The 27,847-nt window shown below is 37.5% G+C and overlaps 1 protein-coding gene across 1 annotated transcript; it reads left to right on the forward strand.

The window, feature by feature from the left end:
- Nucleotides 1-601: 601 nt before the first annotated feature.
- Nucleotides 602-26,005, forward strand: LOC143040846 (uncharacterized). The gene is made up of 3 exons (XM_076212285.1): nucleotides 602-657; nucleotides 1,192-1,261; nucleotides 23,526-26,005. Exons 1-3 carry the CDS (start codon nucleotides 602-604, stop codon nucleotides 23,745-23,747), a joined length of 348 nt encoding a protein of 115 aa, XP_076068400.1. The 3' UTR covers nucleotides 23,748-26,005.
- Nucleotides 26,006-27,847: the final 1,842 nt, after the last annotated feature.

The raw sequence follows: 27,847 nt of genomic DNA on the forward strand, positions 1-27,847 counted from the left end.
AACTGCTAATTTTCCAATTTGCTAATTTTTGAATTTCCAAATTTCCGATTACATATTTTCTGACCATTAATATTTAAAATTTTCATATTCAGTATTTAAAAAGTATAGCCAATTCCTGAATTAGCATCTATGAGGCATAATGAGTTTATCAAAATATTACAAACCGTATAAATCATATAATGCGTAGTGTTCCAAGCAACGACGACATGACGTCACAATCTTCTGCATTTCATTTCTTATAACTAATCAAGTCACTGCATTGTCTTAATAAAGATTTCATTGACCATTTTATTAACAACGTATCATTTAAGATTTTATTTGACCCAACGGGCCACGGGTGGTCTAGTATATGTATGTATATATATATATATATATATATATATATATATATATATATATATATATATATATATATATATATATATATATATATATCAAGACGCCGACGCCGACACACACTCGTGCCTCAAGACACACACATAAGTGTCATTGTACCGAAGTGGATAATGAGATATAGGACCATAAAGAATGTAAAATAAAGTATAAATGTCAGTTTATAGATCTCTGGATAAAATGCTGCGAAGTACGGCAGAGTACAAGAATGGGGGAAACAGCAACAGATGTCAAAGGTCGTGACATGAACGGTGACATAGGGAAGTAGTGTCATCACTATATGCACTTAGTCCTCGGCAATATTCAGATAGGTAGTAAATGATAATTTGTAAACCTTCTTTACACAAAAATAAAGTGGAAGGAATGTGTGAAGCAGGTAAATAGGAATAGAGATTAGGCCTATCGATATAGAAAATAGCACCTGCCCTCATTTAAACCCCTTGTATCATGTAAGTTATCCTTGTATATTTTGTGATTAAGTAAAGTAGTTATACATTTTTCATTTTGCCTTTATTTTACATTCAGTGTGAGAAGGATTTTTTCCTGATAAAAGCACGCTGGCAATTGGATTGATAGATCCGTTCAAATTGTGGCCAAGTTTGATGCAGTAAATCAAAAATAGCACGCCAGATCGTGACATATAAATTGAGGGACTTCACCTGGATTATTTTTCTTCACTGGGTAAAATAATTGGGGTGTGTAAACTATTTGAGAGAGAGATAGGACAAAAGTAGAAAGTTAGATCACACCGAGTGAATACAAATCGCGCGCGCACCTTTACTTCTGTTTACATACAAGGGGAAACAATGTCACGCCCACGCAGCATTGTGTTTGCAGTGATCACGACTTCGAGGGATTTGTGCCACAGGTGAGAGAAAGAAATTCCGAAATAAAAGAAAGTAGAATGGGTGAAGAAAATATAGATGAAAAGATAATGCATAGCGAAGCTGATCTTAGAGGGGAAACGTAATCTGTGAACAATTTGAAAAAAGTTGAAACCCCAGCCGTGTCATCAGACAAAATTACCGAAAGTAAGTCCTACGTACAAATGCTACTTACTACTTAGTCTTAGAATAACTCAGGTGATAGATAGATAGATAGATAAACAGATAGACTTTATTTGGCAATGAATCAATGTACATGAGGTGCAAATAATGACAAGAACACATAGGTCAGAATAAATAAAAGCAAATTGCCGAGGATAACACAAAAAGCATGTACGCTTATTTTCATTGTGGTCCTCATCAGATTGTTATTCTATAATAAGTCACACTGTCACCATACGTACGGGGTTAAGGGGACCAGAGACAATCATGAGTAATACCAGTCAGTACACATATGACACATAAACATTGTTATAGTTTTGCTAATATTACTAAAATGTTTGTATACATAAGAATATTGAGACCAAAGATTTGAGCACCATCACAAAAAGGAACATTGCATTAAGCAAAGGAACAACAAAATAAGGTAAATTTTTACTTTCGACCATGGGAGGAATATAGCAATAGAAAATTAAATATTAATTTTGTAAATTAAAATGTATCAACGTAAAATGCAATTTTGTGTGCGGAAATGAAATACAAATAAGGTGCTAAAACAGATTTCTTAAGTAACGAAGTCGTGTACGACAAATGGTACGCCATGTTTGTTATAGTAGATGCCAACATCGAAGAAATGAAAGGATAAATTCGTCTAAGGTAAACTAAACTAACCTAAACTAAACTAACCTAAACTAAACTAACCTAACCTAACCTGTGTTTGATAAATCATTACCTGCAAATTAGATGTCATCCGGCTCGTCCTCGTTGTCGTCGTCGTGAGAGACGTTGGCGGGCTTTTCAACCACTCTCTCAGCTTGCGGAGTATACAAATTAATATTCAATTTTCTATTGCTATATTCCTCCCATGGTCGAAACTAAATATTTACCGGTTAGGTTAGTTTAGTTTACCTTAGACGAATTTATCCTTTAATTTATTTGACGTCGGCATCTACCATAACAAACATGGCGTCCTGATCCTATGCTACCGACTTCGTTCATTAGCATGTAGCAAGGTATTTTTATTATTCATTTTCGCACACAAAATTGCATATTACGTTGATACATTTTAATTTACAAAATTGATATTTAATTTTCTATTGCTATATTCCTCCCATGGTCGAAAGTAAAAATTTACCCAAAATAATGTTAACCTGTAACAAAACATTATGAGTGAGTACTATATCAGAGTAGTACCATTAATGATATACTGCATTATTCTACAGTTGTATCAACATGTATGAGTGAGTACTATATCAGAGTAGACAGTAGTACCATTAATGATATACTACAATATTCTACATCTGTAACAACATGTAGTTATAGTGAATGCCACACTGCAGCTAGGGTCACCTATTAATTAAGTCTAACATTTAACCTGTATCTCAGGACGGAGTGGGCAATTTGTATGAGCACTAGGGAGTAGTCCATTATACCTGAAGCACCAGAGGTAGGGTACAGGGGACCAGTACTCGAAATGAGTAAAACAACAAGGAGAACGAGGAAAAAGGTCAGATCATAACTGTTCTCGGACCCAACATAAGACATATACCATATTAAGACTGGCAAAACAAAGGTGGAAACCAAATTGTAAACATCAATCATTGTTATACTAAACTAAACTTCTGAAGAACAAGAAAAGAGGGGGGAGGTCAGAACAGTTATAAGTGAATGCAGAATTTGGATGGTATTACTCATGGAATCAGGTATCCCTCACTTAAGCTAGTAGTACACAAAATCAAGGCTGTTCTCAGTCCATAGCTGACATATAGTAACCCTTGACTTTTTTCTTGAAGGTAACCTTGCTATTTGACTCCTTAATGGACACAGGTAGTGAGTTCCATAGCTGAGCACCTGTGAAGTGAAAACTTTTTGGTGAAGGGTCCAGCATGAGGTACAATAAGAGATTCTTGACTGTTCCGGGTTCGGTTCTCAGCCGATAATGTAAAGTTACAGCTTACTTATGAGGGAGCAGAATTATGAACGACATTGTAAACCTGGTTTAGTTTCAGCTGCCAGACACAATATTTTACAGGTAACATTCCTACCTTGCTAACTTCTTCAATACCAATATGACTGCGTTGAGGTAAATTTTGTATGAATCTAATGATCTTATTTTGTGTAACCTGTAGCCGGGACTGGTTTTTTCTGCTCAGACTACTGTACCAAGAGCTACAGGTGTAGTCAAAGTGATGTTGTAATAAGGCTGAGACAAGAAACTTCTTTGTTTCCAGATCAAAATTCCTGGCTTTTCTGTACAAAAATTTGACTTTATGTGAACACTTGGAAATGATCTTATCCGTTATGGCATTCCCCGAGAGGGACTGCTCTAGGGGTATTCCAAGATAGGTTACCTCTTGTTTTGACTCCAAGACATTAACCCCACATCTGACCTGTACATCGCTATGTTTCTTGAGGTTGGGTTTTGACGCAAAGACAATACTTTCCATTTTACTGAGGTGTAGGGACAGCCTATTATCTATGAGCCAGTCCTGGACCGATGACAGTTCGACACTCAGTTTCTCCTCTACTTCAACTGGGTCTCTACCTGAGACAATTAGAGCTGAGTGAACCTAGAAAGGGAAAGAGTCTTAGAAAATAATGAACAATGGGGTAAACTCAGATAAGTAGGGAGAAAAGCATAGAGGATATTGTTATAAAAGCCAAACAACTTGCTCCCATTTTTTATGAAAGGGAATCAGATTTTTTCTTCTCAACATTTGAAGGCACCACTTGACAAATCACAAATGGAATGGAAAAGGGACCTTTAGTCAGCAATGATAAAACCTAACCTCCCCCCCCAAAAGCCTCAAGTGTGTATGCCGTATTTGACAAGTAAGATATACATGATAATGATCAAATTAAGGATGAAATACAAAACACAAAAGCACCATACCTTGGGACAGAAAGATCTTTAAGGAAAAGGCACAATCTACAAGCCAAACTAAATAAAGGCTGTGGACAAACTAACCAGAGATAGGTTACGTCAGGAGCTTCAGCTTACAGATTGGGAGGCAAAATTAAACGAAAGGCCTGTAGATCAGATGTGGGAAATATTTCAAAATAAGCTCACTAAGATGATTCAAACTTACATTCCTTTTAAGGACAGACGTCCCCCAAAGTGGCTCGACAAAGAAACTGAAAAAAGTATTGCTAAAAAGAGACAGGCTTATAAGAAATATAAGCGCTCGGGTGCATCTAATGACTATGAAAGTTATGTATCAATACAGAGAGATTTAAAAAAGACAATAAGAAAAAGAAAACGACAATACGAAATGAACATCGCTGATAAATCCAAAGAGAATCCCAAAGAATTCTATAGTTACATTAGAGATAAAAAGGTTGTTAGGAATCACATTGGTCCACTATTATCTGCTGACGGTCAACTTGAATATTCAAATGAAGGAATGTGTAATATCTTAAACAATTATTTTAGCTCGGTATTCGTAAACGAAACACATCAAAGTGAATTCCAAACTGAAACCTGTGAAAAGTCTGGGGTAAACTTACTCACTACGGTAAATATAACAAAAGAAAAAATTAAAAGGTGTATAGACAAACTCAAAGTTAATAAAACACCAGGGCCTGACGGTTGGCATCCAAGAATCTTAAAGGAAATGAAAAATGAGATTGTTGTTCCATTAGAAATTATTTTCAAGAAATCCATCATATCCGGAGATGTCCCAAGAGAATGGAAGCTAGCTAACGTTACTCCCATATTCAAAAAAGGTGACAAAAAGAAACCAAATAACTATAGGCCTATAAGTTTGACTTCGATCGTAGGAAAAATAATGGAAACTATCATCAGAGATGATATCGAATATCATTTAGAAAGTAACTGTTTGATAAATGATAGCCAGCATGGTTTCAGACGGAAACGTTCTTGCGTGACTAACTTACTCGAATTCTACAACACAGTTATCTCGAATTATGACAAAAGAAACAATATAGATTTAATATATCTAGACTTTGCAAAAGCTTTTGATACTGTCCCACACGAAAGACTACTTACTAAATTAGCTTTGCATGGAATAAGTGGTAGCCTATTAGGTTGGACTAGTAATTGGTTGAAAGGTCAAAAACAGAGAGTTGTTTTAAATGGAAAAACTTCTGGATGGAAAAGTGTTGCAAGTGGAGTTTCTCAGGGTTCCGTTCTTGGGCCACTTCTATTCATAGTATATATAAATGATATAGACCATGGACTAAAATCTACTGTTTCCAAATTTGCTGATGATACAAAACTGTGCAGAGTGGCAAATGATCACTCAAACCAATTAGATATTCAAGAAGATTTAGATCAATTACAGCAATGGTCTGAAAAGTGGCTAATGAAATTTAACACAAGTAAATGCAAGGTAATGCACATAGGTAAAAATAACAGTAAGTACGATTACAAGTTATTTGGAAATTCGTTAACAAAAGTGGATAGTGAAAAAGATCTCGGCGTAATTATCAGTAATGACCTCAAATCATCCAAGCAGTGTATTTCAGCCTCTGAGAAAGCAAATAAGATTCTGGGATTGATTGCGCGATCTTTTGATTTCAAAAGTCCATCACTCATTAACAAGCTATATAAATCGTTAGTTCGTCCACATTTGGAATATGCTGTTTCCGTATGGTCCCCGAATCTCATTAAAGACATTGACAGAATGGAAAAAGTACAACGGAGAGCCACAAAACTGATTCCAAATATCAGGTCTTTAAGATTCTAAAGGGAATTGACAACATCAAAAGTGACCAAATTTTTACATTGAATGAGAATCAGACAAGAAACAATGGTCTTAAACTCTCCGGAAATAGATTCAATTTGGAAGTAGGTAGAAACAACTTTGCCAACTGTGTAGTTAATGAATGGAATAAACTTCCTGCACAGGTAGTGCAATGTAGTTCAGTTCGAAGCTTTAAGAATCATTTAGATAAATACCTAAGTAAGATGCTGTAATGATTATAATTTATGTTATATTATTTGTTTTTGTTTTGTTATAATTTGCCTGTCTGATTTTCATTTATTATTAGTTATATGTCAATTTATAATCATTTACTATTTACCTTTTTGTTTGTTATTCAACTATACCTATGCATTTATTTATGTATTTTATTTGTTATTTTTACATTATTATAGTTTTAATTTATTATTAATATGATTTTTTTTTTTTTTTTTTTTTTTTTTTTTTTTTTTTTTTTTTTTTTTTTTTTTTTTTTTTTTTTTTTTTTTTTTTTTTTTTTTTTTTTTTTTTTTTTTTTTTTATCCGACCTAGATATGGATCAAAAGGTCTCCTGTCGGCATGCTCCGCCTTTGTAATCCTTTGTAAAACAATGAGATAAACTAAAGAAAAATTAAAAGAACTGCACAAAGAACAATATAAAAGAGAGGAAAGGCATGCCATAGAGAACATCAAATGTAACCCCAGATATTTCTTCTCACATGCTAACAAAAAACTTAAAACCTTATCAGCAGTAGGTCCTCTTATTGATGAGTAAGACACCTTAACAGGAGAATCTCAAAAAATGGCAGAAATTTTGAAAAGCTAATATGAGAGCATCTTTAGCAAGCCAAAGCAAGAAAAGGTACTGACAAATCCACAGGATTTCTTTGAAGGAGCACTAAACCCAAGACAAAAATTGACCAACATCACCATCAATGAACAATGCATAATAACTAATAGATAACATAGCACCAGATGCAGCAGCTGGACCAGACAGTTTCCACCCACAACTAATAAAAAGGTGCAAAATGAAACTCGCAAAACCTCTGAAGGAGCTATGGACCAAGTCACTGGCTATGGTACAGTAACCAAAACCCTCATAATAGGCATAATTACTCCAATACAGAAAGGAGGAGGCAGAGAACAGCCTAATCAATACATACCTGTTGTACTAACCTCTCCTATCATCAAAGATATGTGAGAGGGTGGTCAGAAGATAGATGGTGAACTTCTTCAAGGCCAAAAATCTCTTCAGTGAAGGACAGCATGGCTTCAGACAACTGCTCATGCCTCTCCTAGCTCCTAATACACTACAAAGAGATACTAACATGCATCCAAGAAGGGGAAAAGGTGGACGTTATATACCTGGACTTGGTAAGGTAGACCACAGCATCCTGCTGCATAAACTCCAAAACTATGACATATGTGGGTCACTAGGAAAGTGGCTACATAGTTTCTTATCAGAGAAAACTCAAAGGGTCTCTGTGCATGGAGAACTATCAGAGTAGAGTACCACAAGGTTCAGTACTTGGCCCGCTACTGTTCTTAGTCCATATTAATGATATTGATGAGAACCTGAAACACTCAGACGCCACCTTCTTTGCAGATGACACAAAGGTCAAAAGGAAAATAGGAGATGAAGTGGACACAATGTAACTACAGCAGGACCTGACCAGGATACTCAGATGGGCACGAGAAAGCATGGCATTAAATGGGGACAAGTTTGAGCTACTGAGGTGTGGAAATAACTCAGAGCTGAAGGAAACAACCAAGTACCAAGTAAACAATCACACCATCCAGGGAGAGGACCATGTAAAAGATCTCAGGGTGCATATGAGCAGAAATGTATCCTTCAGCCACCACTACAGCATGATCATTGCTGTTGCAAGACAGATGAGTGGCTGGGTCTTAAGAACTTTCATTACAAGGGAAGGAAAATGCATGGTCACCCTGTGGAAAACCCTGATCCTTCCCAAGCTGGAATACTGCTGCCAACTGTGGTCCCCCAACACCATCCACATCACTACCCTTGAAGCCATCCAGAGAACCTTCACCAGCAGGATTCAAGCAATTCAGCACATGAACTATTGGGAAAGAGTTAGCCACTTGATGCTGTATTCTCCTCAAAGGAGGGAGACATACATTGCCATACATGTGTGCAAGATACTTGAGAGAAGAGTATCAAATGAAGGACTAAAATATAACACTCACCCAATAAGAGGAAGATTGTGCTATGTCAAGAACACCCAGGGCACAACATACACTACACTGGTGCATAATTCCTTCACACACAATGTTACTCGTATTTTTAACAGTCTCCCTCAAGAGATTCAAGACCACACAGGCACCTCCTGTGAAAGCTTCAAAAGAAGATTTGACAAGTGGCTGACCACAATACCAGACAAACTGCCAACACCAGAATACTTGAATTCCCACCACAACACCCTCCTAGAAATCATACAGAGGGCAAATCAAGACCCTGGAACCAGTGGAGGCCCACCTCAGCTGTGCCAATATCAGATCAAATTCTCCTAAGTATCCTAAGTAAGTATCCAAGGTAAGATTACTCCCAGAACATTTCAGAAGGAAATTCAGAGTGGTTAGGAGGGATATTGGTTATAGATATATGGATCTAGCCATGAATATAAGGAGTAATTTAGACAATGGCTACATGCAGAAAATGCTGTAACCTCTGAGAAAATCACAGAGGTATTTGTGATTGAACAATTCCTTAACATATTAAACAATGAGGCTAGGTTATATGTGACCAAGCAGAAGTGCGAGACATTGTTACAGGTGGCAAGTTTTGTAGAAATTTTTACATTAAGGACAAATGAATCTAGAAAGAGAAACATGATACAAACTCTGAGGGGTGAGGACAGAGGTTTTTATGTGATTCTGAGTCAGAGATATGTGAGACCACAAATAGGAGATGGTTGGAGGAGACCAGTCCAGTACTTTATCTGTGGTAGATTTGGGCATTGAATTCTGGATTGTTATGCAAGGCCAAATGGACAAAGGTATAGACAGGAAATGGGAAACAAGCAAACCAGGCAGGAGGTAATGTGTATAGAAGGAAATAGGAGGGAAATTGATCAAAATAGTAGATGCTATATCTACAGTAATCAGTCATGGGCTGGAAAATTGCCCCAAGGGAAATAGAAGCAAGGGGGACACTCAAGACTGGAGACAAGGGAAAGACTAGCAAGACAAAGAAGGAAGTAGCAGAGAATAAAAATTATAACAATTGCTGTTTAGATAAAGATAGGGTAGACAAGATGGGAAATGCAGGAGTAAGCCAAGAGTGGTTGCCTTATGTGAAAGATGCCAAGATAGGAGTAGAGGGAAGTGAGAGGAAAGATAGACTCATAGGTCAGTTTACCATGGGATTAGCTGGAGGAGTGATGACACCAGCACCCATAGCTAATGTGTTACTTGAAACAGATGGTAGGACAGTGAGCAGTGAAGTAGGAATAGCTGAACTTCCAGTGAAGGGGATAGATGTCCTCAGAAATTATATAGGTGAGATAGTCCAGTTCAGACTAAAGACGGTAAATAACCCTATGACCAGACAGACTAACAATGACAAATCTGACATGGAGGATCCAGTAGCAGTCACTACCAGATCTCAGACCAAGAAGGCACAAGAGGAAGATGAACAAATGGAGACCTCAAATTCCTGTTTGAAGCAGATGTTGTAGACAACACCCCAAAAGAATTATGAGATTAACTTCGTGTGGAAAAGAAGTAGGTAGCAGGAGACCAGGGAGGTGAAACCCAAGCAGAAGAAATGATCCTTGAGAAACCCATAGAGAGGAACTCAACTGACTACAACAGAGGACCTGGAGCTGAAGGAGATGGGCCAAACAGCTGAGGAGGAGGAGCAAGAAGAAGAGTACAGCAAGTCCAAGTTCATCATAGAAGATGGTGTACTTCTGAGAAAATATAAAGGACCAGAAAAGGTAGGTGATGTCATTACCATATGCAAATCATAGTTCCACAGAAGATTAGGGAGATCATGAGGCTACCTATGCCCACCTTGAAGTCACCAAGACTAAAGAATCAGGGTTGCAGTATTTTTATTGGCCATGTTAAGCTGAAGACATCAAAAGGGTAGTAAAAAAAATGCATCATAGTCAGTTGACTGGGAAACCTAATGACACTCCCAAGAACGTACCCATGTGCCAAGTTCCTATCATAGAGGAACCTTTCAGTAGAATAGTTGTTGATTGTGTTGGACCCCTCCCAAAAACTAAGTTTTTTAAGTGATTTCTGCTTACCATTATAAAAGCAAGGACAATCATTAAGGCCTTAATGTCTTACTTTAATAAGATGGGTATGCCTCTGGAAGTACAGAGTGACAGAGGCACTAATTTTTTAAGTGGGATATTCAAGGGAGCCCTGGAAGGCTTTAACATAAAACATGTGCTTACATCAGTATACCACCTACAAAGTCAAGGGAATCTCGAGAGGTTCCACAGAACTCTAAGATGCATGATCAGAGCATTTATCTTAGAACTTGAAGACTAGGATGAAGGCATAGCTTTGCTGTTATATGCCACTAGTATAGCAATGCATGAGGATCTAGGATTTTCTCCTTTTTATCTGATGTCTGGTAAAACCCCACAAGAACCCCTTACTTCCTTGTATGAGATAATGTTGTCAAAAGATTCAGAAGGAAATACCCCTTACTCAAAGCATGTATGTACTAACTTCAAGAAGCTGAAGAAAGAGAAATAGTTAAGCAGAACTTCAAAAGGCACAAGAAATTTATAAAGTTATTATGATATGAAAACTGTTAGGAGAGAATTCAATATAGAAGATTATATTTTAGTTTTACCTCCTCAACCTATCTCATTGCACCCAAAATATGAAGGACCATTCGAGGTGCTTGAGAGAAGGTGTGGTGATAATTACATGATATGAAAGCCGAAGATATCAGGTGTGTAACAAGCACACATAAACCTCTTGAAGGAATTTCAGGGAGAAATACTTGAGATAAAAGTGGCTGGTGTGATTGAGATGGGACAAGTTGATAGGAACTTTAATTCGAATATTGGAAATCTAAATTTCTTTTATGGTTTAGACAGGTCAAACATAAGTGAGGCATTAGAGGAATCTGTCAATACTAGCAGGAGAGATGCATAAAGAAGTCCAAGCCCTCCTCTGCCATATGTAGAGATATTTTCCTCATGCCCCACCATTGCTCAAGCCATATCACATGACATTGTTGTAGAAGATGGAGCAAAACTGGTGAGATAGACCCCTTACAGATTGTCACCCCAGAAGAGGATTATGGAGGAAGTGAAGCAACTTATAGAACAAGGATTAGTGGAGCCTAGTACCAGTTCAGGATCCACCAGCTGTGTTATTACCAAAACCTGGAGGTGAATGGAAACTGTGTGATTACAGGAAGGTGAATGCTGCAAACCCTTACCCTCTCCCAAGAACAGATGATCTTATTGAGGAAGTCACTGCTGCAAAGTTTTTTGTCAAAGATAGATATGATGAAGGGATATCAGATTTCTTACAGGCACAGCTACTAAGGGGTAACAATACAAAGTGACCCCATTTGGAATGAAAAATATTAGAGCGTCTTTTCAGCACCTTGTAAATTGGCGAGTCGAGGGACTGCCAGCCGTCAGAGCATACAGTGAGACCTCTCCTTAAAGGACGTTAATTAGCTGTGTTTTTGGTGTTTTTGGTGCTGTTGTTTAGTGCGTGCAATCACTATGCCACCCAAAAACCACTCCAAAACACCGAAAACACAGCTAATCAGATGAGATATTTGTGTTTCCTGATACATGGAATGATCACATGACTAGGTTGAAGGGTTTACTTGAAAGACTGAAACAAGCCCAACTTTGTAAACCTGAAGAAAAGTGCCTTTGGGAAGAGCACCATTGAATATCTAGGACCTCAAGTCAGCCAGAACTGCATCACACCATTAGAAATTAGGGTGAAGGATATCATGGAATACAAAGTCCTGAAGACAAAACTGTAAACTAAAATATAAATGCCAGTTTACAGACCTCTCTATAAAATGCTGTGAAGTACAGCAGAGGAGTGCAAGAATGGGGGAAATAGCAACAGCAACAGAGGTCAGAGGTCATGACATCAACGATGGCATAGGGAAGTAGTCATCACTGTATGCACTTAGTCCTAAGCAAGATTCAGATAGGTAGCAAATGATGATGTGTAAACTTCCTTCACACAAAAATAAAGTGGAAGAAATGTGTGAAACCAGATAAATTGGAATATAGACTAAGCCTCTAGATATAGAAAATTGCACCTGCCATTGGCACTTGTAAGTGCCCCACATATTAAAAGAGAGTTGCGTGTTGTAACATAACATTTGCGCCCTCATTCAAACCCCATGTATCATGTAAGTTATCCATGTATATTTTGTGAATAAGTAAAGTAATTATATATTTTGCATTTATTTCACATCCAGTGTAAGAATAAAATTTTCCTGATTAAAGGCAAAAGTGCCCTGGCAATTGGATTGATAGAACTGTTCAAATTGTGGCCAGGTTTGATGCAGTGAATAAAAACAATGCACAAAATTGTGACATAAACCTAACCCCAATATATTCTCATTACCTTTGATTGTCTCGCTATTTTTTCCCATTATCCCTTTATCTGTGTGGTACTGTAGTGGTGGATTGTAAACAACTCTCACACTGATATTTTACATGGTATCATTTAGATTGGGATGTCTGCCAGGGTCATTTAACTTTTCATTTTGTCACGGCGAGTCCTTGATTCTAGTTCCATAGTTAGTTTCTCTTTGAGGGGTCATGAATTTGCCTTAAATTTATCATACACTTTCATCAGGGATTTCTTTGTTGTTGACTCACTGTTAGTAAATTAAGACCAAGAATCCTGGATAGTCCAAGTTGGGGTCCACTTTGTCTTGATGTAGGTCAAGTTGGCAGCTGGTAGGGCTGGGTAGGATCAGAAGTGTAACATAGCTTTGTGGGGTCAAGGTTGCTGTTACTGAATGTGGTGCTCAGGTTTGTTAATAACGTCTAGAACATTGATTACTACCCCTGTATTTACCTAGTTGTATTTACCTAGTTGTATTTTACGGGAAGGGGAGCTATGCTCGTGGGGTCCCGTCTTCATATCTCATTTTATCTAAACTATTTTTAAATTCATGTATTGTTTTTGCACACACCACTTTCTCATCTAACTTGTTCCAACTGTCTATTGCTCTGTGAGGAAAGCTGTTCTTTTTAAAATCTCTTCTATAGCTGTCTTTTTTTATTTTCTTTCCGTGTCCTCTTGTATTTCTGTCATCCCATTTTATCAGATTCTCTCTATCAGTAATTTCTATGCCTTTCATGATTCTGTAAATAGCTATCAAATCTCCTCTCTCTCTTCTTTGCTCTAGTGTCTGTAGTTTAAGTTTTTGTAGTCTCTCTTCATATGATAGTTTTGAGAGTGTTGGTGCCAGTTTTGTAATTGCTCTTTGTATTCTTTCAAGTTTTTTTATACATTTTTTTGTACTTGGTGACCATATCGTTGCTGCATATTCCAATCTTGGTCTTATCAGGGTGATTAGGATTTTCCTCACCATTTCTTCATCCAGGTATGTAAATGCCACTTTGATTGTTCTTATTAAATTATAAGTTTCTCCAAAAATCTTATTTATATGTTTCTCAGGTGACATATTATTCATAACAATGACTCCCAGGTCCTTCTCATTTTCTACTTTTTTTATTCCTTCTTTTCCCAAATTATATGATCCTGTTATTCTGTTTTTGCTTTTTCCAAATTCCATTATACTCCACTTTTTTGTATTGAACTCCATCTCCCACTTCCTACTCCATTCTTGTACTTTATTTAGATCTCTCTGTAGTGATTCACAATCTTCTTCAGTTTTCACTCTTTTCAGTAATTTTGCATCATCTGCAAAGAAGCTCATATAGCTTTCAATTCCTTCATCCATATCATTAATATATATAGCAAACATTATTGGGGCCAGAACTGTTCCCTGCGGGACACCGCTTATTACTTCATTCCATTTTGAGTGCTGATCTCTTATCACTACTCTCATTTTTCTTTCTTGCAAAAAGTCTTCCATCCAATTTAGCAATTTACCTTGTATTCCTCCTTCATATTCTAATTTCTTAAGCAACTTCTTATGTGGTACTTTGTCAAAAGCTTTTTTTAGGTCTAGAAATGCACAATCAGCCCATCCATCTCTTTCTTGTATTATATCTATTAGCCTTGAATAGAAACATATTAAATTGGTGACGCATGATCGTCCTTGTCTGAATCCAAATTGCCTTGGATTTAGTACGTTGTTTTTTTCCAAGTATTTTACCCATCTACTTTTGATAATTCTTTCACATATTTTTGCTATTGTACTTGTTAGAGAGACTGGTCTATAGTTGGTAGGTTCTTCTTTATTTCCTCCTTTATATATAGGTACTATATTTGCTTTTTTCCAATCTTCTGGAACTTTTCCTTCTTTTAAGGAACTGCTTATTATGCTATGTATTTTGTCTGCCAGTTCATTCCTGCATTCTTTCAGAATCCAGTTTGCTATTTCATCTGGCCCATGCGATTTTCTGACATCAAAATTACCCAAGTGTGTCAATATTTCATTCTTTGTTACTTCTATTTCTTCCATAGGGGGGACTTTTTCCTTCCACTCAATCTCTTCAGGTTGTATATTTTCCCTTGTAAACACTGATTTAAAATGTTTGTTCATAATTTCTGCCATTTTCATTTCCTCAGTGTATTCAACTCCTCCTTGTCTTAATTTCTCTAAGTCTTGTTTGTTTTTCAGTTTATTGTTTACAAATCTGTAGAATAGTTTTGGTTGATCTTTACACTTTTCTATAACATCTTTTTCATATTTTCTTTTTTCCTCTCTGCACTTTTGTACATATTCATTTCTATAACCAGTATATATTTTCCATTTTTCAGGTCTTCTGTCTTTTTTCCATCTGTTCCAGGCTTTGTCTCTTTTGTCCTTTAACTCCCTACAACTTTTGTTGTACCAGCATTTTACATATTCTTTTTCTTGTTTTTGTCTTGGGACATACTTTTCCACTCCTTTTTTGTAAATTTTTGTCAAAATATTCCATTTCTCTTCCACTGTTGTTTCTTCTTTGTATATTTCTTCCCAGTTTTCTTGTTGGAAGAATTCTCTTATTTTATCAAAGTTTGTTTTTTCATACATCATTCTTCCTTTTCTATATTGTTCATTTCTTTTCATATATTTTTCTTCATTAAGTTCCAGTTCAATCAATATGTGGTCACTTTTACCTATTGGTGTTTTATATTCAATCTTGTCCACTATTCTAGGTTCAGATGTAATTATTAAGTCTAGCCTCGATGGTTCTTCTTCATTTCTATACCTAGTGTTCTCTTGTATCCATTGTGTCATTGAATGGTCAGTAATCATCTCAAGTAGAGCATTTCCCCATGAGTCATCACCACTCTTTACTGTCATTTCTTCCCAGCAGATTTCTTTGCAATTAAAGTCGCCCATCATAACTATTCTTCCTCCGTCTTCCATTATTTTAGTTAATGCTATCTTTGTGTCCTCTAACATACTTTTATGTTCACTCTCCTCCCATGAGGCTGTTTTCGGAGGCACATAATTGATCACAAATTTTCTGCTCTTCTTATCTCGGTCTTCCACTTCTATCATAATCATCTCTACTGTATTCTTTCCATATATGACACCTTTCACGTTTATATCCTTCTTAGTCAGGAACATAACTCCACCCCCTTGTTTTTTCTCTCTGTTTCTAATCCAATAATTGTATGTATCATGTCCTACACTGTTGGGTGGTAGTGGGCCTTTTAATTTTGTTTCTACAATTCCCATTATGTCCGGTTCTTTTTCCTTCAAATAATCATTCAGTTCATTCAATCCTGTTATCAATCCATCTATATTTGTGTAAGACACTCTTAGTTTTCTGCCACTTCCATTGTATTCTCTGTTTCCCTTATGTTTTTCTTTAGTATGTCGAACTGCTTTATTTTCATGTTCACTACTCTCCAATAGAATCTCTCTTTCTCTGACTCCGTTCTTTCCTCGTTTTTTGCCTTAGCTTCAATTCTTTTCTGCTTTTCTGCCTCTCTTTCCTCCTTATTCATTTCTCTTTTTATCCATACCTTTTTATATTGATCATTTGTTGCTAGTTTCCCTGTCTTGGATAGAATTTTCTCTGCTGTTGTTTGTGACCTGAATTTAATCTTAATTGGTCTGGTCTTATCTGTACTATATTTTCCGAGTCTGAATTTTTCCTCAATTTCCTTTATAATTTCTGGTTCATCTTCCTGGACTAATTTTAATAAACTGCTTACTCTTTCATTTTCCTCCTTGATTCTTGCGGTTCTATCTGGGTTATGTTTCTCTTCCATTCCTAATATAATTATACATTTCTTTTTGTCAGCTAATTCTCTTACTATATTCTCCTTCTGTCTCATCACTTTAATAACTGAGTCTTCATTATGTTCTTTCAATTGCTGTTTGACTATGTCAGTGAATGAAACCTTATTCCCTTCTTGAGTTATTCTCCAATTTTTAGCTTCTGTAGCTATTTTCTCTGTTTTCATTACTATTCTTCTTCAATTTCTCATTCTCCTCCTTTACATTTCCTAACTGTCTTTTTAGGTCCTCTATTTCTTCAGTTAAGTTTCTGTTAGCCTTCTCTAGTTGTTCCAACCTTTCAATTCTTTGGAAAATGGAGTCTACGTTACCTAACTTACGCTCCAAGTCCTCGATCACCTTATCAACTCTCTCCTCTAGTCTTATCAGTCGGGGGGGGGGTTGTGTCCCCCCCACCCTCTTTAAATCCCTGGAACATATTCTCGTCACTTTCTTCTGTATTGCTCCTCTCTATACTTCTAATCTTTACATTTTTATTAGACATTTGATCCTCGCTAAGTCTTTTGTTTACCTTCCGCTTGTCTGGCTGGGCAAAGTCTACTCCCTCCTCATTTCCTTCCATTTCCCTCAGTAATCCCTCCCCTTTTCCTCTTTCCCTACGTTCCCACTACTCCACGAGCAATTTCCCCCCCACCCTGCAAAAACACTAGGCACTTCTCTTTGCGTTGGGATCCACAGACTTCAGTTTTCTTCAGAACGTCTTCTAAGCCGTCCATTCGTTGAAGTGTGTGTGTGTGTGTGTGTAGGAGGGGAGGACAAATATTTTTGTTACCATTATTGATTGTTCTCTTTTTTTTGTGTGTATTTACCTAGTTGTATTTTACGGGAAGGGGAGCTATGCTCGTGGTGTCCTGTCTTCATATCTCATTTTATCTAAACTGTCTTTAAATTCATGTATTGTTTTTGCACACACCACTTTCTCATCTAACTTGTTCCACATGTCTATTACTCTGTGGGGAATGCTGTTCTTTTCAGATCTCTTCTATAACTGTCTTTCTGTGTGTGTGTGTGTGCTTCTTTACTCCAGGGCAGGGTTGAAGTGCAAGAAATTATCTTTTGTTATAGAAGGGCTCTTGCTCCTTGATTTATCATCATTATACATACAGCATCTTTAGTAGCCTTACTTGGGCCAGCTACTTTTAGAGAACCTTTTTTCCCTTTCCCCACATAAGATAAGCACAGCAGATAATGAATGGGATTGCTCAATCATGAAGGTAACTGCCAAGTTCTGTTGCTCCCTAATCCCACCACAGGGCCTACACTGCCAGTTTTGTGCATTGAGACTAATAGCTTCGAGAGATTACCCATTCCTGGCCCCACTATCACACACCATCTCCATGGTAAATTTGGTTGTTAGTTGGAAAAATGAAATTTTTGTTAGGAGGAATATGTGACAGTGACTGAATATACTGTCAGTGTCTGTCGCTGCCCCGCTCTGGGCATCAACTACTGAATGGGAGTTGAACCTCGCAGCACCACAAGGACATGTTGAGGCTGCAGTTGGTTTTCCTTCAACTTGCTTCCAAGATCTACTTCAAGACCTTGCCTCCCAGATGAGGCAGAGAGTGCTGAAATACATTAAAACAAGACTCATAAGAGGAGATAGAAAACCTCACCTTTGGTTTGTTGGTTGTATTTACCTAGTTGTATTTCACAGGAAGTGGAGCTATGCCCCTGGTGTCCCGTCTTCATATCTCATTTTATCTAAACTATTTTTAAATTCATGTATTGTTTTTGCACACACCACTTTCTCATCTAACTTGTTCCAAATGTCTATTACTCTGTGAGGAAAGCTGTTCTTTTTCAGATCTCTTCTATAGCTGTCTTTCTTGATTTTCTTTCCGTGTCCTCTTGTATTTCTATCATCCCATTTTATTAGATCCTCTCTATCAATAATTTCTATGCCTTTCATGATTCTGTAAATAGTTATCAAATCTCCTCTCTTCTTTGCTCTAGTGTCTGTAGCTCAAGTTTTGCTAGTCTCTCTTCATATGATAGTTTTGAGAGTGTTGGTGCCAATTTTGTAATTGCTCTTTGTATTCTTTCAAGTTTTTTTTTTTTTATACTTTTTTTTTGTACTTGGTGACCACAACATTGCTGCATATTCCAATCTTGGTCTTATCAAAGTGATTAGTATTTTCTTCACCATTTCTTCATCCAGGTATGTAAATGCCACTTTGATTGTTCTTATTGAATTATTAGTTTCTCCAAAAATCTTATTTATATGTTTCTCAGGTGACATATTATTCATAATAATGACTCCCAGGTCCTTCTCATTTTCAACTTTTTTTTATTTCTTCTTCACCCAATTTATATGATCCTATTATTCTTTTTTTGCTTTTTCCAAATTCCATTATACTACACTTTTTAGTATTGAACTCCATCTCCCACTTCCTACTCCATTCCCATACTTTATTGAGATCACTCTGTAATGACTCACAATCTTCTTCTGTGTTTACTTTTTTTAATAGTTTTGCATCATCTGCAAAGAAGCTCATATAACTTTCAATTTCTTCATCCATATCATTAATATATATAGCAAACATTATTGGGGCCAGAACTGTTCCTTGTGGAACACCACTTATTACTTCATCCCAGTTAGAGTGTTTGTCTCTTATCACTACTCTCATTTTTCTTTCTTGCAAAAAGTCTTCCATCCATTTAAGCAGTTTGCCCTGTATTCCTACTTCAGTTTCTAATTTCTTAAGCAACTTCTAATGTGGTACTTTGTCAAAAGCTTTTTTTAGGTCTAGAAATGCACAATCAGCCCATCCATCTCTTTCTTGTATTATATCTATTAGCCTTGAATAGAAACATATTAAATTGGTGACGCATGTGCTTGTATGTGTATGTGTATATTTACCAAGTTGTATTTTACGAGAAGGGGAGCTATGCTTGTGGTGACCCATTTTTGTATCTTGCAAGATCAAGTTTGTTCTTAAATTCTTGTATTGTGTTTGCACACACTATTTTCTCATCCAATTTGTCCCTTTTATATGTCGAATCATAACCCTGGATTCGAGGAGTTACTGCAATCCAGATTCCTACATCGACAGTTAGCCTCATATGAACAATTTAACTTCACTGAAATAAAGAAGGTGGAGTGCAATCACTAAATTTACTGTCTATAATTATATTCACTATTTTATATCTTATCCTAAAAGTTAGTATGGCAAGGAAGTGGGGGGTTTCTACTTCCTTGCCTCATTTGATTCATTTGCCCTTTGACCTCTGTTGGCAAAAGGCCCTGATTTCGTACTCCTCCTCTGCCGACCTTCAAGTATCTTCATGTGTAATACCAACGTATATAGGTCGCGGTGAAAAACAGTTTCATTGTTCCTCCACTGCCAGCCCTACATCGTCTTCATGCGTAGTACCTGCGTCTATGTAGGCCGCGGTGAAAATGATGCGTAGCACAATTTCACCATGATCACTTGGGTTCCCTGCAAGAAATGCCAGGACCAGTGGACTGAATGATCCTCCTCCTAGGTGGTTGTATAGAAACAGACCTTCACTAATACAATACAAGACAGTCCAAAGTTTCTTCCAGCAGAAATATATAGAAGGATGCATAAACCATTATTAGCTCCTGTGAGTTTGCAGGGTTCTAGTCAGTGAAACTTAAGACCAAAATTCTCATGATATTCTAAAATTATCTAAATGGTCTTTGGTCACAGGGAGACATATCACTTACCTTATCCATGTTATTTCCTGCTGCTTCATCTTCTGCGATGATAAAGACTCTTCTCGCTAGTTTCTTTTTCACTCGTATTGCATATCAATCCTACCTTAGCTAATTATTTTCTATATTTTTCTTCCACTGCACTTTTCTCACTCGCTCTTCCCCTCGTCACTCCTCATACTCAATGCCCATGTGCATCAGCCAACACCCGTTCACCCTCTTCTACATGGTGACCTTTGACCCCGTGCCAAGGGTGCCAACTTCATGCCCCTACCCGCACCACATTCATACCAAGAGGAGATTTGCTGACTATCTACAGAATAATGAAAGGAATGGAAGTTTTAGACAGGAACGACCTGTTAGTATGGGACAACGGTAAAATGAGAGGACACGAAAAAAACTGAAAAAAGGTAGTTATAGAAAAAAATTGAAAAGGAACAGTTTCCCACACAGAGCGATTAATACATGGAACAAATTAGACAACAAAACAGTATGTGCAAATACTATACAAGATTTTAAGATAAGACTTGATGCGGAGAGATACAAAGACGGGTCACCACGAGCATAGCTCCCCTCCCGTATATTACAACTAGGTAAATACACACACCCTTGATCTCCAAATCAATCTATTCTTCATCTTTGTCTCCACTTCCTACTTCGTAGTACTGCAGCCATCCCAGGGGACATCTATTACACTGTATTTTACGGGAAGGGGAGCTATGCTTGTGGTGTCCCACCTTTGTATCTCGCAGTGTCGAGTTTGCTCTTAAACTCATGAATGGTTTTTGCACATACTATTTCATTGTCCAGTTTGTTTCAAGTGTCCACTACTCTATGTGGAAAACTGTTTTTCTGCAGTTCTCTTCTGTAGCTATGTTTCTTGGTTTTCTTTCCATGCCCTCTTGTGCTTCTCTTGTCCCAGTTTAGTAAGTCCTCTCTATCGAGTATCTCTCTGCCTTTCATGACTCTATAGATGGTCAGTAGGTCACCTCTCTCTCTTCTTTGCTCCAGCATCGGTAACTCCAGTTTAGCCAATCTCTCTTCATATGATAAGTTTGCAAGTGCAGGTGCCATTTTTGTTGCTGCTCTCTGGATTCTTTCTATTTTCTTTATATTCTTTTTGGTACTGGGTGACCACAATGTCGCCGCATATTCTAGTCTAGGCCTTATCAATGTAACCAATATTTTTTTTTTTTTATGTCCTCGTCCAAGTATGCAAATGCCACTTTTATTGATCTTAGCAAGTTGTAAGACTCCCCGACAATTTTGTTAATCTGTTTGTCATAGGACAAGTCGTTTGTGATAATTACACCCAAATCTTTTTCGGATCCTTCCTTCTTTACCTCCTTGGTTCCAATTTTATATTGTCCTGATATTCTGTTTTTGCTTTTTCCAAACTCCATTATGCTACACTCATCCATGTCATTCACATAAATAGCAAACATTATTGGTGCCAATACAGATCCTTGCAGTACTCCATTGATCACTTCTTTCTAATCTGAATATTTTTCTCTGAGCACTACTCTCATCTTTCAACCAGTCAGGGAGTCCTTCATCCATTTTAGTAGGTTCCCTTGTATTCCTCCTATTTGTTCCAGTTTTTTTTAGTAATTTTCTGTGTGGTACTTTGTCAAAAGCTTTTTGCAAGTTCAGGAAGGCACAATCAGCCCATCCATTCCTTTCTTGCACTATGTCTATTAGTCTTGAGTAGAAGCATATTAAGTTTGTGGTGCATGATCTTCCTTGTCTGAACCCAAATTGTCTTGGGTTTATTATGTTATTGTCTTCCAGATGTTTTACCCACCTGTTCTTTATGGTTTTCTCACAAATTTTGGCTATAGTGCTTGTTAGTGATACTTGCCTATAGTTGGTAGGTTCTTCCTTGTTTCCTCCTTTATTTATTGGTACAATGTTAGCATTTTTCCAGTCTTTAGGTAGCTTTCCTTCTGTGAGTGAACAATTTATTATGTTATGTATTTTGTCGTTAGTTCTTCTTTGCATTCTTTTAGGATCCAATTTGCAATTCCATCCGAGCCATGTGATTTTCTGACGTCAAGGTTTGATAGGTGTTCTGATATTTCTTTTTGTGTTGTTGTAAACTCACTCATGGGGGGAGATCGCTTTTTATTACCTTCTTCCCAATTATGTACTTTATCTCTGGTGAAGACAGATTTAAAGTGATTGTTCATGATTTCAGCCATTTCTAATTCTTCTGTGTATTCTATATTCCCTTGGCATAGTTTCACCATTTCCTGTTTGTTTTTAAGTTTACCATTCTCATATCGATAGAATAGTTTGGGTTGCTCTTTACATTTATCTATGATATCCTTTTCATGGTTCCTTTTTTCCTCTCTTCTCACATTAACATACTCATTTCTATACATACATATACCAAGGCTTTATCCCTTACAAGGGAGGTAGCCAAAAAGGAAAAGGCATAAAATCATTTCCACCCATTCCATCCATGAATACACTCCACACCCCTCCCACCCTTCCTCTCATCTGAGCACTCATTTCTATAGTTTATATAAATATGCCATTTTTTAGTTTTTTTTTATCTTTTCTCCACCTTTTCCAAGCTCTGTCCCTTCTGTCTTTTGCCTCACTGCATCTTTTGTTGAACCAACATTTAATGTACACTCTCGCTTCTGTCTTGGTACATGCCTGTTTACCCCTTCATTGTGGTCATGAGTCAGTGTTCCCTCATCCACTATCGCGTTGTAATTCTCTACATCATTTTCTCCGCCATCTACCATAGGACGAAGATCTAGGATATGTCATGGCACTCCCACAACAGAGATGTTCTGTAAATTCATTTCCATTACGATACCCCTCGTCCACTGTGAGGTGCACTTACTATCCTTTGGCTTCACCCATACCTCCTTCCCCACCTGTACTGAGGCAGTCCCTTCAGCATTGGACAGTAGCACCAGCACTACCCTGGGATGTCGCCAGTCATATTTAAATAGGGCTCTCTGTGGAACCGATTCTTCGTCTTGGCCTGACCAAGGGGACATATTATACCAGAAGACTGCCTCCGTGGGCAGTATTAGTGCCCTCTTGGCAATGGACTTAATAGTGCAATGGTATCATTCTACTATTCTATTTCTGCTTGGCCATTAAGTTGCCCTAAAGAAACATCTCGTGTTCCACTTATCCAGTATTTCTTTCAGTGCTCCTGACCAAAACATGGTGCTATTATCCATGAAGACTTCATCCACTGGATCCTGTTCCAGGAATATCTCATTCATCATCCATGCAATTTCCTCTCCTGTCTCCTTTTTCAGCTCCCACCAGATGACGAATCACCCTGGGCCAGTCAACCATCAATAGTGGGTTACATCAACCGCCAGCCTCCTCCAGTTCTCTTCTATGCTGTTCCCCTGTTGTGTGCAGTCTCAGGGCAAGATCTATTGATTGATATTGGACACATGCTCTCACAGACCATCAAACTTCTTCCCTCCTTATATTCGGGTCAACTTTCCTTGCTAAGAACAGTGACCTATTAACACCTAGGTGATGTGTTTCATGCAACTCCTACATGCATAGGGATTCTGTGACGCACACTTCAGTCTGTTCTTCTGGCACTCTCAGCCAACTTTACTTTGGTTTGTACATTCGCTTCGTTCACTCCCAATGTCACTTAGATTATGCTCACCTTCATGCTGAATGTGTCTATCAACTCCCTTAGGATCCCAAGGCACTGTTTCACATTGATCTCTGCTGCCCCTTTCATGCGTATTCTCTTCTCAGCAGTCAGGAATGAGTTCATCCATCCCACCGCCGTAACTGAGTCTGTCCTGATTTCGATCTCACGTAGCCCCCATTTCAGCGCCAAATTGACTCCTTTTACACCCACATCCAGCTCCAATATGTTAATGTGATGGTAGTCATCCTTTTTGCACTGCCACACTCCATCTTTGACTACCACACCACCTATCTCCAGAACTATGCCAGTTGCTATGCTCCGAGCATCACACCATATTACACCTATGTTCTGTTGTGATGCACTCCACTGTTCTCTCACTGGATCATCGCGTCTCACTCATCATACAACATCACATACAGTGAGTCCTTGTTATATGGTACATATGTGTTCCTGAAAACCTTACCGCAAATTGAAATTACAGACGCTACTCTACTTACGTTCATTCATTTTACGTTTTTTCGATTTTACGTTTGAACTGACTTTATATAAAAAAAAATTTGAGTGAATTTTTGAGTTTAGCACGCTCTCCATAGTATGAGACATTCAAACGATACTTATGCATGACGACAGATTGAACGTGCCTTGCCTCCTCCTCCTCCTCCTCCCCCTCCTTCACCATCTGACTTTATGTTGCTTGAATTTAATTCATTTGAAATTAATGTTATTATTTTACAATGTTATGTTTATGATTAATGATTTAGGGGTATTTTATAAGATACGGTAATAGAATTTATGGATGTATATTACAGTATGAACGGTCATACATTACTGGAGCGTACAGTAACAACTTACGTTCATTTTCATGTTACATTTGGCCGTTCGGAATGCAACTGAAACGTAAGTTAAGGAGCGTCTGTACCATATACCGAACCCAAGTTTTGACTTATGGCAGACATACCTTCTCCCTGCTTTTTCCTCTTCAAAATATCTAATTTTACCTCCAAAACACGAGCGAATACTGTATCTGTGAATTTTTCGTACCATAAATAGAATCGAGGGTAACAATTACCAAATACCATAACTGTGAATTTACTGGATAAAGAATTACTGTATAAGGAGGAGTCACTGTATCATTGTGAGCATGCCCATATCAGCCTTGTCTCCCCAACCCTGACCACCTCTTAATGTAACTGTATGCCACACGGAGCCAACCTGTGATTGAGTAGTGACCAACCAATTTGCCACATAGCAAGAAGAGCTCTCATCTGCTCATCTCATCCATTACATTCGGGATCTCATTGCCTCTCCTGGACATCAAATTTCTGCTCCCGTCCCTCTCTAGTCGCAGTCCCAACACCATTCCTCCTTCCATCGGTTCTGGCTCCTTTAAGGCCAATCCAAACTGAGCTAAGCGTACCACTACGTCTGATGCCAGTACAACAGTATCATCCACTAATATGTCATTGAGGTAAGAATCCATGCCCTTCTTCATCACTTCTGGTTCAGCTCTTGAAGTCCACCACTGGTCATACTTTGTTCTTGGTTGGCTGCACTACTGCCATCAGAGGCAAGATTCCATCCTCATCACTGACTCCTCCTAGGGACTCAAAATTCCCTCATCAATCCACCACTCTACTTTGATGTCAAAGTCATCCTTCACCCCTTATCCACGTTATTTCCTGTTTCGTCTTCTCACAAGTTTCTCTTTCACTCGTATCGCCTATCAGTCCTACCTTAGCTAATTATTCTCCATATTTTTCTTCCACTGCACTTTTCTCACTCGCTCTTTCCCTCGTTGCTCCACATACACACTGCCCGTATGCATGAACCAACCCCCGTTCACTCCCTTCTACACAGTGACCTTTGACCCTGTGCTGGGGGTGCCAACTATACACACATACCCACACCACATTCATACTATATTGTCCACAAAAAAAGAAGCTAATAAAATGTTTCAGTGTTGGGCCACACTGACCCATTACACCTATGTAACCCATCATTTGAGGTCTAAAACAAAAAAAGGGAAAGAGGTTGATATATACATACCAAAAGGTCTTCTCCCCCTTATATACCGTATATTTCTGTGTATAAGACAACCTTTGTATAAGACGAGGTACAAAATTAGAGCAAATTTTTATTAATGCTAAATTACAAAAGCATCAGTGAAACCTACCGTACAAAAAGAATTGTTTTGATTACATTTATCAGCTGTTTTTTCCGCTTTTTCTCTTTTCTTTCTCATTACTTAACTGTATCCTTATACCAGATAAATTACTTACTGTATCCTTATAAATTCAAAATAAATGAAATAAGCAAATCATGTATCATGATTTTCTGAGAACACACGTCGACTAACAAAAATGATTTGTTTACGTTCATGGTTCGACGTAGCTCACTCCACCGCACACAACGGTGGTTTATTATTAAAGCTTGGGAAAGTGTTAAGGTCGAAAGTATCATAAAATCTTTTTAAAAATGTGGAATCTCTAATGCCATGGATGGCACTGAAGATGATTTATTGTATGAAAGTGATGACGAAGCCGAAGTCGACTCACCGGAACCGGACTGGGATCCCTACGATGACAGGATATTTGAGGAATCTTGTGATATGTTTGAACAACTTTTCGAAACAGAATGTGATGATTGTGATGAGTTTGAAGGGTTTTATATAAATAAATAAAGAAATAACGTTTTATAATGTTTTAAGTTGTAAATGTAATGTAATGTAATTTTATTGAAAATAAAGGTTTCAGAAATACGTTTGATGTTGATTTGGAATTAAGTTTTATAATTTTTAAATTTTCTATGTTTTAAATGCAACTACTGTAGTATATTTTTTTTATTGATAAATAAACGTTTTATGTACTGTAATCCAAAATTGTTATTTTCAGTCTTAAAAATTACTGAAAAGTTAGCGAAAGAAAAAGGTTGCTATGAACGCAACCAGTGCTCGATGTTTACATTTTTTTCAGCTGTGTTAAATGTGTTTACATAGAGTAGTTAAAAGTACCGTAATTTCATTAATATAGAATTATTCCTCGAATTTATTAACAATTGCAATTTACTATAAAGATATGCCAATAATATACTGTATAAGGTAAATATGGTTTAATTACCTTTATTACCAGTTCTTATCATAATGTGAATCATTTCCTGTGTATCGGTGTTTATCGGCAGGCTAGCCTACCAAGTCATCTCACGTAGAATTCAAGGTCTGATTTTTATAATGGTAGTATAAGACGACCCCCAATTTTAAGGGGTGAATTTTTGGATTTTAGGGTCGTCTTATATGTGGAAATATACGGTAGATGTGCCCAAGTCAAGGCACCCCATGCCTATTCCTAAACTCATTCCTTGTCCTTCCTTTATCATCATTAATCTTTTCATTGCATAATTAGATTTCATGGTCATTTCCACAATGTTAATTATCCACCAAAAAATAACATACATTCTGCTTCTGCAATATTTTTTCATTATATCCTGTAGGTAAGGGTTTCATATTGACCACTAATTTTTCTATTCTTGCTCTGTAAATAGATATTTGATGATATATGTGAAAAAAATCATCATTCATAGATGTACAAGAAACATCAGCTTGTGGAGAATAGCTAACACTTTTTTCAACACTTATCACATTTACAAGCTTACACAGGCATTTACTATCATACATACATATACCAAGGGTCTCTTCCCCTTACAAGGAGTGTAGCCAAAGTCAAAAGCATAAATCCACTCCCACCCATTTCATCCCCACATATTCCACTCCCAGTCACCACCACCCCCTCCCTCTTTTCTTGGCTCTTCTTGGATGACAGGTCATCCCTGCATCTCTCCCACTGCCCTGAGTCAGAAGCAATGCAGCAAGACACAGCATATCCACAGCAAGGCCACTTCATTTAATCGGCAACCCACCCTCTCCTTCCCCTCATACAGAAAAAGAGAGGACAGGGAGAAATCCCC

This window comes from Oratosquilla oratoria, chromosome 29, assembly GCF_046742065.1.
Source record: "Oratosquilla oratoria isolate Oo_2021 chromosome 29, ASM4674206v1, whole genome shotgun sequence".
Classification (NCBI taxonomy): domain Eukaryota; kingdom Metazoa; phylum Arthropoda; class Malacostraca; order Stomatopoda; family Squillidae; genus Oratosquilla; species Oratosquilla oratoria.